General features: G+C 50.0%; 1 protein-coding gene across 1 annotated transcript; it reads right to left on the reverse strand.

Moving 5' to 3' along the window:
* Positions 1-7,004: 7,004 nt before the first annotated feature.
* ADIRF (adipogenesis regulatory factor) lies at positions 7,005-9,399 on the reverse strand. Its single transcript, XM_010953729.3, has 3 exons — positions 9,240-9,399; positions 7,423-7,485; positions 7,005-7,197 (listed from the first exon to the last, which is right to left on the reverse strand). Exons 1-3 carry the CDS (start codon positions 9,298-9,300, stop codon positions 7,091-7,093), a joined length of 231 nt encoding a protein of 76 aa, XP_010952031.1. The 5' UTR covers positions 9,301-9,399; the 3' UTR covers positions 7,005-7,090.
* Positions 9,400-12,326: the final 2,927 nt, after the last annotated feature.

Here is a 12,326-nt window from a genome sequence, read left to right on the forward strand (position 1 = left end):
TCTCACGAACTTGAAACTTTTAACCAGTACGGATCAATTATTTTGTCAAACGTTTCTCATTTGAGAAAAAATATGGATTTGCCTGATGTTTCCTTATGAATAGACTGATGTTATACATTTTTGGCAAGAGTATCGCCTTCCCAGCACATAATCTCACAGGGTTCTTGACATCAATATGTTTTATTACCAATGAGGTTAAACTTGACCATTTGGTTAAGGTAATTTCTGCCAGGCTTTCCCACTGCAATATTACTCTTTCCCTTGTAGTTAATAAACATCTTGGGAGACATACTCTGTTTCTTTTCAAACTTTAAAAAAAATTTAATTGTGGTAAAATACACATCACAAAATTTACCATCTTAACTTTTTTTGAGGGGAGTAGGTAATTAGGCATCTTAACTATTTTTAATGTACAGTTCAGTCGTGTTCAGTATATATTCACATTATTGTGCAACCAATCTCTAGAAATTTTCATCTTGCAAGACTGAAACTACACCTATTCAACAACAACTCCTCATTTCTCTCCGTCCCTCTAGCTCCTGGCCACCACCCTTCTCCTTTCTGTTTCTATGAATCTGACTACTCTAGTGATGTCATATAAGTGAAATCTTACACTATTTGTCTTTTTGTAACTGGCTTATTGTCCTCTAGCCTAATGTTCTCAAGGCTTGTCCATGTTGTAAAGCACAAGTCAAAATGTCCTTCCTTTTAAAGGCTGAACAATATCCCATTGTGTGCATACACCACATTTTGTTTATCCATTCATCCATCCATGGACATTTGGGTTGATTCTACCTGATGGCTATTGTGAATAGTGCTACTTAAACATGGATTCAAATATTTTAAAGACCCTGCTTTCAATTCTTTTGGATAAATACTCAGAAGTGGTATTGCTGGATTACATGGTAATTCTATTTTTAATTTTTTGGAGGAACTGCCATACTGTTTTCTGTCATGGCTGCATCATCTCACATTCCCACCAACAGTGCACAAGGGTTCAAATTTCTTCACATCCACACCAACATTTGTTATTTTCTGGTTTTTTGAAAGAAGCCATTCTAATGTTAGTGGATAAGATGATATTATGGTTTTGATTTGCATTTTTCTGATTAGTGGTGGTGAGCCTCTTTTTATATACATATCAGCCATTTAGATATTATTTTTGGAGAAACACACATTATTTATTGGATTATTTCCTAACTGCTGAGTTGTAGGAGTTCTTTATATATTCTGGATATTAACCCTTTATCAGATATATGAATTACAAATATTTTCCTCCCATTCCATAGGTTGCCTTTTCACTCTGTTGATTGTGTCCTTTGATGCACAAAAATTTTACATTTTAAGGCAGTCCAATTTATCTAGTTTTTATTGTTGTTACCTCTTCCTTTGGTGTCATATCCAATAAATTACTGCCAAATCCAATGTTACCAAGCTTCCACCCTATGTTTTCTTATAAAAGTTTTATGGTTTTAGGTCTTATATTTATACAAGATTTATTTTGAGTTAATTTTATATAAAGTATAAGATAAAGGTCCAATTTCATTATTTTACATGTGAATATCCAGTTTTCCCAGCACCATTTGTTGAAAAGACTGTCTTTCTCCCATTGAATGATCTCTTCACCCTTGTCAAAAATCATTTGACTTCTCCTCAAACATTTTCACACTAATTTTAGCATCCATCAGTGAATCTTATCTGCAGTAATTACTTCTGTGGTGTTTACCTAAAGGTGATTCACTATTTCCCTCTTTCCTTCTATTTTAAATAATTGGAATTCTGCTGAAAGAGTTGCCCCTTCTCCACATTTATTCATATCAGTATGGATTCATTAATAGAATATTTATCTTATTCCGTGAGTTTTAATCCAATACTATTATTTATTTTGTTGTTCATTGGTGCAGCTTTGGCCACTAGAAACAACATCAGGTTGGCTCCCGTATTCTTTCAATAAGCCCCCATCTTTACTATTTATTTACTTATGTATTTGTTTGTTTGTTTGTTTTAGCATTTCCTTATTTTCTGTCACTACAAGACATTCCAGGCTGATCTTGACTTTTCCTTGCCCCAGTCATATGATCAGCTACTTCTCCTTGGAGCCCCGGTTCCTTTATAGGAGAGTAGTATTTAGAAATCAAGATCTGGGTGAAAGTCGTACTCATTACAAAAGAAAATAAGACGCTTAATAAAGCATTAGTAGTTACGAAGGAAGACAGTAAAACAGAAATACCAGAATTCAGGATTGAGATGGCAGACAGTAGGAGTAGGCAGGACAGGAAACCTTGGGATTAAAAGAAAAGAAAAAAGATAAAATGAACCATTGCAGAAATGAAGACTAAATGAGAAGGAGCCACGGTAGGCATCTATGGGAATAGAAATGAAAAACAACAACAAAAAAAGTCATATTAAAGACACATACAATGTTTGGGAGACAATTCCCAAAGAAGAAAGCCAAGCAATGGAACAGAGCAAATATTTAAAAATACAATTAAGAAATGTTCCTGAAGTATAATAAATCTAGAATCAATATTGAAAGAGCATACCAGGGAAAACTGAACCAGAACAATCATCACGGAGAGGAACTCCAGAAATATCATTGTACTTTGAAGATAAAGAACGCCAACCAGCCATAAAGACCAAGTCACGTATTTGGAATTCCACCGAATTAGAAATCAGGCTTCTAAGGACGTGTCAACCTTCTGTGCCAGAAGGCAGTGAAGTTTTATTTAGAATACACGCTATTAATTTCAAACCCAGTTGAAAGTGTAGTTATAAAGGCTACATACAGACCAACATTACCAGACTTTTAAGAACTCAGAATATGGTTCACGTGAACCCTTCCTTCCTTTTTTTTTTTTTTTTGAGCCCTTCTTTTTAAATTTTTATTTTAGCTTTTTTAAAAACAGAAAATGCCATACACAAAAATAGAACACCATGAACCCTCATGGACACATTGAAATAACCCAAGGGGCGGAACTATAACAATTCTCAACTCAGATCCCAGATGTCTTCTCAGTTCATCTGAAAATACCTCCTTCTTCAGGAAACTTCTAGAGGACTAACTCCAACCAACCCAGAGATAGCAGAAAATATTTCAGCAGAAGGAATGGCAGAGAGCTTCTAATATCTTCAGCTGCAGATCTAAGACAAAACAAAGGTGTGAAGGAATGGAATGCAAATGCTATGTGTTTTCGTAAAGTAGAAATGAGAACTAACAGCAACCAAATTAAAAAAAGGAGAAAGAGAGATAAAGTGGAAAGTAGAAAACTCTGCCCTTTCTCATCTGCAATTGGATGGGAATCAGTACTGAGAAGTTGAGGGGAACCAAAATGTGATGTTAGTGACTTTGTGTTTGGCTAGTTGGGGACTGAGATTTGTAGAATTAGGAATGATTTGGGGAATTGCCAATGGAAGAATTAATCTTTGGAGACTTGACCAAATCCAACAGGTGCAGTGGTCACAGCCTTCTTCCCCTCAGCCCATTAGGGCTCAACTAGCTTCATGAACCTCGTGGAGACGGGCCTGGACTCCTAGAGACTCCCAGGGCTCCCCAGCACCATGCCCACCTTGTCCCAGACATGGGGCCAAAGACAAGTCCAACCTGGCCCTGCCCCCCAGGGCTCAGTGTTGAGGGGGATAGAAGCACGCAGAAACAGGCATTTGCCTGGTGCGTGGGAGGACCAGCTGCACGGAGGCAGGGGGTTGTGGAAGAGGCTACACTGAAGAGATGGCACCACGGTGAGACAGGAAGGGCACAGCCATTCAAGGAATAAAAGCATTCACACCAGAATGGCTAAAGATTCAGCCCCCAGTAGGCCTTGAGGCTCAAGATGGTGGGAGATTTGACTTCTAGTAGACCTTGAGCTTCATTATACGCCTATTGTAATATATTAACATGGTGAACAACATGCCCGCAGGTGCCATGACAGTCCCAAGGCTAGCCACAGAAGAGTGGGAAATGGCCAACTTCCTGGGAATCCCAGCCCCTTCCCCAGGCTAGTTAGACTGGTCCTTCCACTTATTAGCATATGAAGCCACTGAGCCCATAAAAACTGGCAACACAGCACTTCGTGGCCTTTCCCTCTCTCTCCCTCTTCAGAGATGGCCCACACTCTGTCTATGGCGTGTGTACCTACCTTTACTCTAATCTGAGCACCCAACCCCCATACCTCGTGGCCTTTCTCTTGCCTTTTGATGTATCTCTAAATAAATCTACCTTTACTCAACTGTGGCTCGCTCTTGAATTCTTTCCTGCATGAAGCCAAGGACCCATATTTGGTGGGGCATGTCCCAAGGATTTAACCGAAGCCCGGGACACAGCCCTCCTCACACCCCATATCCGTTTTCCTGCATCAGTGGTGAACCTGACAATGTCTCAACTCTGCTATCTGTAGAACCAAAGCACAGGCAATCTTGCATTCATACAGCAGGTGTTGCCAGAGCACCATTCTAGGCACTGGGTGTGAGCTAAGCAGTTAGAATGGACTTAATTGCAGCCTCGTGGACAACCATCACAAAGAAGCACAGGAAAGTGACTCCTTAATATACAGCAGTGGAAAAGGAGCACAGAGGGTGTGAGAACATATCAGCAGTGGCTGGACCCATTCTGTGTATTGGGAGCTGATCAGGGATCCTTAAGATCTCACCTTAAGAGCAGGAGCCACCTAGACCAGACAGTTTATGGGGCAGGATGGAGAGCATTCCAGACAGAAAACACATGCAAGGACTGAGGTGAGCAGAAGGATGATGTCAAGGGAAATGGAAAAAAGTTAATGTGGTTGAGGCAGAGAGGGAGGGCGCTTTGCTGGAGGAGGCTGGGGAGGTGGGTGAGGCCAGCAAACGCAGGACCTTAGCATCTACGTAACATGAGGATTTAAATTTTGGTTTGCAACAGAATCCTAATTTGCGTGGTTCAGACAATGAGGAAACTGACACTGTCACCTAGCCTGTGGCAGCCAGAGGACTGATTAAGTAGGGACTGAATAAAGTAACCTGAGACCCAGGTTCTCTCTGTACTTCTGCTCTGCCCTAACCAGCACGTTGGCTTTTCCTTAGGCTTGTTCCTCCTGTGGTTACACGTGACGGCCAGAGTTCTCAGCATTTCCAGCCACAAAAATGTCCACTGGAAGATGAGAAACTGCTTCTTTCTTTGCCTTTCTTTTGAGTGGAAAAAACTTTCCTAGAAGGCTCCTGGCCCTCAGACCTGACTCCTCCTGTCCTTGGCCTGAGCTGGTTCACAGACCCATCCCTCAGGCCAACACTCACAAGGAGAACAGGATGAAGAGCGATTGTTGGGCCAACTGGGATTTCTCCTGAGTCATGCAGAGGAAGGATGCAAAAGATGTGAGGGCTCTGTGGGTCCCGCCCTGCCCACCCCTCCCCCACACCATGGGGCCCCAGGCGGTCTCTCTGGATGGACCCTGGCGTCCTCTCCTGAGAGCAGGGGCTCCCGGGGATGCTGGAAGTGCCTCCAGATTACCCGAGGTGTCTCCTCAAGGACCTTCCCTTAGACCAGGAGGAGCAGCCTTGGCCCATTTTGCAGACTGGTGAGGCCTTCTTTTGGGGACTGTCTGCAACAGGAACCAAGCAGGACACTGGGCTTTGCCCTGGGGTGAGGGTGGGAGCTGCTGAGGGTGAAGGAGGAGACTTGTCGCTCATTTGGGAGGAATCTCAGATTGGAGAAGGGCAAGGTCACCTAGGCAGAGCCACCCACAGAGAGACCTGGGCTTGGAGGTGTGAAGGAGAGGTGATTGGGAGGAGGTGTACACGACGACACTGCCCCCTGCTGGCAGTTCGTGAAAAGCCTCTGGAAAAGCCGGCCTTAAGTCAGCGTGGGAAGGAAAGACGATGCTGTTTTCTCTCAGTCTCCCCAGGACTGGGGAGTGCCGTGTAGCCAGTATTCGTGAGTTGAAAAACCATGGCTCGTGCTCGTCCAGAAAACACCGGAGGGACAGAGGGACTAGCGTGTGCCAAGACGTGGAGGTGGGGAAAGGGAAAGGGGAGTCACCAAACGAGATGTGGCAGGGGGTTTGGATGAAGAGGGCCGCCAGCACCCGGCGCCAGGGCTGGGCCTCTTCCTGTGGCAACTGTGAGTCACACATCAGCAGGGCGTACCCAGGGCTGGTGTCGCGTGCAGGGACACGTGGACACGTGCTGGGGGCGGGAGGGAATTAAATGAACTCTAGACCATCTGGGGGACCTGCCGGACGAAATTGCCGGCCTTTGTCCTGGGCCAGAAGGTACCGGTGCGTCCGGAAGGGAAAGGGTGCTCCAGGGAGTGGTCCCGCGCGAGCACGCACATTCCTGCTCCCAGCGTTTCATTCCCACGTGCACTGCCCCGTGTACCGAAGACCTTACCCCCAGGGGGCGTATCATGGGCGGGGCTCCTGGGGATGCGCCAAACAGAAGTCAACTGGGCGGGGCCCAGGTGTTAGGGGCGTGTCCTCGCCCTCCCTTCTCGCCTCGTGATTCACCGCAGGGTGCGGCCGCCGCGCAAACACCCGGCGGGCGGGCGAGGTTGGTCACCAGGGCCAGAAGCCGTTCACCTGCGTTCCTTGTCTTCCCCGAAGTCCTCGCGGGTGCCTGGCCCGGGGGATGCCCAGTGCTCCCAGTCCCCCGGCTTAGCTTCACTGGGAAAAGTTCCCGAGTTCCCCGCTGTTAGAACCCTTCGCCACCCCACCTCCCCCGCCCGGAGCTGAGCTCCTAGAGGATCTGGGGACTGAGTATCCCCTTCCTAGGAGGGGCCGGGGTCCTGGAGCTGGGGAGCGATTTTGGAATCGGGGGCGGGGAAATGGAGCGGGGAGGAGCACGTGCCTAGATGGGGGTTGAACTTTGGATAACGGAGAGTCTAGGTACGCGGCTGAGGGTTCTTGGAGTGTCCAGGTTTCTGAGTCTGGAATGCCAGGACTCTAGATGTTGCGGCTGAGTTTATGGGTATTAGGGCTCTGCTCTAGGCGACGGAGGGCTGGGCCCACTCTAGGGGGAGGCATGAAGTGGACACGGGGTAGGAATATGTGCTTTAATAAGGCAATTGGCCAGGGGCCTGTTAGAGCTCATGGCCTGGAAGGGAGTAACCCGTGTCTCCCGTCTATCATTTCAGGAGACCGATTTTTTTCCCAAAACCCGAGAAAGTCTCAGAGGCTTGGTTAGCCGTCTTGTCGATGGTTTCCTGGGTAGACTTGGCCACCTGGTCCATGGCTGGGAAAGGAAAGGATAAGGCAGATGAAGGCAGAGGGTCGGGGGGTATGGGGGAGGGGGGGCAGGGAACCACAGCCATGCGGGGTTAACCGGGCTTGGGTCTCCCTCCCCAAGAAGCAATGTGGGTAGAGCAGTTGCAGAGGAGAGGGTGTGTCTGGGCAAGGGCTGGGTGGAGTGGGAGTGTGCTGGGGCTGCCCACCGTCCTGCCCACCAGCCCTATCAGACCTTTCTGCCCTGCCTCTGTGGCCTGATCCACCACTTGCTGAGCCGCTGCTCCAGCCGCAGTCACTGGAACAAAGAGATGTACCCTTTAGCCCCTGTTGAGATAATAGCAACCACGAGGGCCCCACTGTTGACAACCCCCATCTGTTCTCACAAGTGGTCTATGCTACAGGCCTGGGGATGGATGCCATTGAAGTAAAACCTTTTGGCCAAGGCCTCCCAGCCAGTGGGGGGCATGAGTCCTTTCCGTGACTCCAGGGTGTTCTTGTTTATTTATAACTTTGGGCTCTTCCCCTCTGGCCTGCTTCCCTTGCCTTCTCCAGGATTGCTGAGAAAATATCCAACAGAGGAAGGAAGGCAGGGCAGGGCCAGGCTGGAGCTGGCATCTGGGCTGTGGCTACTGGTGGGCATGGCCCAGAAAGAACCCTGCTCCTTTTAACAGATTCTCTCCCAGAAGCTTGGCCCCAATGCCTGAATTCCTGCCTTTGGAGCACTGGGACTTCTACTTTGCAAGGCCCTCTCACTACCTCCTCGCTTCTGTGCTTCTCCCCAGAGGGCACACAAGCAATGATGCCAGTGCCTCCGTGGGCAGGCAGCTTAAGGCATTAGGAAACAAAGTGCAGAAAATAGGTGAAACTTCCAAGGGCAGGCCATCTCCTCTGCACCAGAGTTTGTGCCTGTGGAAACAACGTTCCCATGGGATCAGGTGGGTCACGCCTGCTGGGTAGACAGACAGGTGGCTCTGGCCTCCAGAGATCTGACTCATCCTTGTGCTGAACTGGAACGGACCTGCTTTATCCAGACCCCAGGGGCCAGGGTTCCAGGGGGTCAGGCAGGCCCTGGGGTCTGCTGCCCACAGAGGTCCCTGGGGTCATTGTCTGGCATGGCCAGAGAAGAAGCCTTTACACCCAGCTTTCAGATGGGGAAAGTGAGGTCCAGAAGGAAGGGTACTGTAGACAGAGGCTTCTTGGTAGAATTTTAGCCTCAAAGGAGCAAATAGGGGCTTTCCCTAGGGTACTGATGAAGGAGGGGTTGGTTTGGATGTTGTCTGTTGAGTGGGATGTGTGTAAGACAGATTGGGAACTGGAGTCCCAAGGGAGGCTAAGCTGTGACTGGAAGAGCCTCAGCGGGTGGGCCCAAGATCTCCTCACACCTCCTTCTCCTCAGTCCCTTCCCACCACCAGTCCTGTAAGCTTGGTCTGAGGGGGAAAGAGCTGGAGATGGAGAAATTAAGACTGGGGACCTGCCCTGCAGGGCTGAGGGTGGGAAGGTTCTCTGGGTGAGGACTTAAAAGGAAATGAGTATTTGGGAAGTGGGGGAGGGTGGATCAAAAAAGTATCTGGGAAGTGGGGAGGGTGGATCAAAGCAATGCCCGGAGGAGGTCTGGAGGGGCTTCAACCATTCCATCCTGGTTCTGTGCGCCTCTGGGACCCTGACAGGCAGAGATCGATCTCAGGGTGGCAGAGCGCACTCTCTGGGGACCTTCACCCTCTCCTAAGGACCCGGGCGGGGCCTCTAAGGATTGGGGTGGGGCTGCTCCCCGCCTTCCCAGCCTCCTCAGATTGGCTCTGGCAATGCCCAAAGCGCAGTCCCGGGCTTCTCAGGCACCGCTGTTCTCCCCTCTCCCTCAAGGCATCATTCCCCGCGCTAACCAGGGTGGGCGTCCTGCCAAGTCCCTGCATCACAGGGGAGGGCCCTTCTAAGTCGAAGCCACCTGCGAACTTACGTGCTGCGCAGACACCGCCCCCACCCCGCACTTCTGCTCCTACGCGTCTAGCCGGGTGCCCCAGTATGTGCCCCAGGTCGCCTGCTGTCCTCACCCGCTTCCTGGGTGGCTCCCTCCACCTGCTGCTTCAGGTCCTTCAAGCCCTTGCTGGCCATGGCTGCGGGGGGCGGTCTGCGAGGTGGTCAAGAGTAAGAGCAGCGACGTTGGATCCTGCTCACAGCCGCGGCAACCCAAGCGCCGGCTCTGGTTTTTAAGGCGCCCCAGGGCCGGCCCGCCCCGCAAGGGAGGGGGAATGGAGGGGGCGCGGGGCGGTTCCCAGCACACGGACTCGGGGGAGTGACCGGGCCCTGCTCCAGGCCCCGCCAGCCCGAGAGCACGTCCTAGCCGAAGGCGGGCCGCGGTGGGAAGGCGGTGGTCCCACCCAGGGTCTGAAGAGAGGCTGGATCCGGGGTACAGAGAGCTGTTCGGGGCAGAGGGAGGCTCACCAAACTCCCTCCACCCTGTCTGCCAAATCCTGCTTCCCTGACCCCGAGGATCCCTAAGCCTGCGAGCCTGGGGTCGGTACCAGGTCGGGGTCTCAAAGCTGGAGTTTCGTTAATAATAGCAGCTGCCTTTTATTCAGCGTTTACCTTGTGCCTGGCGCTGCCCTAACACTTATAGCCCCTAGTGTAACTTTTACAACAACCTCTTGAAATGAGTCTTATTAGCAGTTTATATGAAGAAACTGAGGCACAGAGGGTGAGTTAGGTCTCACCCAAATTCACATGGCAGGGACTCAAATCCGTGTCGGCTGTCCGTAAACCTTAGGGCCCTGATCAACACCAAGCACGTGGTCCCCACACACTCAGCCTGGACACGCGGACTGGACATCTGCCCAGCCGCCACTGGGACCGGGCTAGGGGGAGCTCAGTGGGGAGAAGGTCGAGTAAATCCTTCCCCGCTTCCGTAGAAGGCGAGTCACTGGTGTGCGTGCGTGCGGCCCTGGCTGGGGACCTGCAGCCCGAAGTGAAGGGGGAGTAACGGAGAGGGCGGTCGGTGTGTACGCGGCGCAGGCAAGGAAATCGTTGTGGGTCACCAAAGCCCGATTACTAGAGCAGGAAGCACCCCAGACCACACAGCGAAGAAGGGAGCGGCCAATCCCTAGGCCACTCAGGTCACCTCTCCAGGGATCCAGGGGCGCTGGGATGGGGGCTAGAGACCTGTGAGTCAGCAGGGCAGCCAGGAATCTCGGGGACAGCAAAATGACACATCCTCCTGGCACTAAAGGGTGCAGGTCGGGCCCTCGCCCCACCCAGTGCTCTCCCACTCCGGGGTTCGCCTTGGGAGCCTGGAGGCCACCCGCTCTGCGTCTCGGTGTAGGGCTCCATTCTCTAAAGCCGCTCTCGGATTCATCCTCTTTGGACCTGCCTCTGCACCTCTGTCTGAGTCTCCCCTGTCCTGGAGCTCTGGGAAGCCCCTACCTACCCAGGTCCACTCCGTTGGCCCACGCCCTGCCTCTAACGGGGGGCGGGGTAAAGAGGGAGAGAGGCAGGCGGGATAAGCCGGGGAGGGTCAGTCCCTAGTGTGGGGTATCTGGAAACACACACACACACACACACACACACACACACACACACACACACACACACACACACACACACGGAACCGGAACAAGAGGAAGGGGCAGGCGCTGAGATCGGGTTGGAGAGGGACACCAAACGCACACTGACAAAGCAGCTGGCCCGTCCCGCCCCACCCTGCCCCACCCCTCCCAGCCGAGAACCTGGTCCAGCCCGAGCTCTAAGTCGCTGCGGGGTCGCCCGACTGCTGCCTCTGGGACTCGGGGGAGCCCCACCCAGCCCCTGCCCTAGGCCTGCCAGCCTTCCTGAAAAACCACCAGTAGCACCAGTCCCTTTGGCCAGGAAGGCCATTTACATTGTTTCAAGTTAGCTCACTGCTGAGATGCTGATGCTTTGGCACCAGGCCCAGTGGGCAAGAAAGCAGATGGGGAGGCAGCAGCCTCTGTGGGAGGGACAGTGCGGCCCCAGCAGGTCATAATAGAGACAGCTGAGTGGCTCTAAAGCAGCAGGCACTGGAGTCAGACCTCTAGAGTTCGGATACCCCTTAGGGCAAGTTCCTTAATCTGTCTGAGCTTCAATGTCTAAAGGATTTTCATCAAACCTCAATCCTTGATGGTGGGATGCACAATAACAGAATCTCCCAACTTGTTATTGTGAGGATTAAATAGGCTGATGCATTCTCAACACTCAGCTGAGGGGCCTTGGGGGTGGGGGGCTTAATCTTGCTAATTCTTATTCATCCTTCCAGTTTCATCAAAAATATCACAATATCTGGAGAGCCTTCCCTAACGATCACAGATTAGATTAAGCATTCCAGTTTGGGCCTCCCAGCATTCCATCCTTCCCTAACATGATATACTTTAGTGTTACTGCTTTTCAAATTGTCTCGCTTCCCTCTGTAGGGGAGCATAATTTGCCACTCCAAAATGTCTCGTTGGTATATGCAGGTTATTTCAAGTTGAAAACAATCAAGGTCTGAAAGACACAGGAAGAAATAGTGACCTTCACCCTTATCTGCCTAAAGAATTTAGATGGACAGCCTATTACATACAGGAATAGAGCTATCACCATAGATAACTGTAGTAGGAACTAGGTGTGTAGACAGAAAAGAACCTTGAAAATTCTGTTTAAATTCCTCTCTGTGTCCCATTGTCTGTATATAGTCGAGTGAACATTTATTTACCAACCATTTGCTTTTCCATTTCCATGTCAATTGCTTTCCTCCCCTTAGAAGTCCCAAACCCGTAGTCCCAGCATCCTCTTTTGTTTTTAACTTAAGATGATACTTAAGGTGAAGGTTTCAGCCACTGTGATGAGTCACTCAGTTTTCCTGGGTCTCTCGCATGTATACATGTTATTAAACTTTGGTTTTCTCCTGTCAGTCTGTCTTGTGTCAATTTAATTTTCTGACCAGCCAGAAAAACCTAGAGGGGTAAACAGAAATTTATTCTTCCCCGACACTTCCAAGATTCTGAGCAATCTGTGAGGAAAGACCATATCTAGTTTGCTTAGTTTGGTTCCTAAGAGTCAAGCACCTTGCCTGATACATAGTAGATGACTGAAAAATTCGTTGTAGCAATGTTGGAAAAGGTCACCAAGAGGATGTAACTATTGGTCACTGG

Source organism: Camelus bactrianus, chromosome 11, assembly GCF_048773025.1.
Source record: "Camelus bactrianus isolate YW-2024 breed Bactrian camel chromosome 11, ASM4877302v1, whole genome shotgun sequence".
Classification (NCBI taxonomy): Eukaryota; Metazoa; Chordata; class Mammalia; order Artiodactyla; family Camelidae; genus Camelus; species Camelus bactrianus.

Excerpts from the sequence above, each read along its gene's own strand:
- ADIRF (XM_010953729.3), bottom strand. The coding sequence starts at position 9,300 with ATGGCCAGCAAGGGCTTGAAGGACCTGAAGCAGCAGGTGGAGGGAGCC. Across the intron at positions 7,486-9,239 it reads GGGAGCCACCCAGGAAGCGG|TGACTGCGGCTGGAGCAGCG; the intron begins GTGAGGACAGCA and ends TCTTTGTTCCAG. Across the intron at positions 7,198-7,422 it reads CACAGAGGCAGGGCAGAAAG|CCATGGACCAGGTGGCCAAG; the intron begins GTCTGATAGGGC and ends TTCCTTTCCCAG.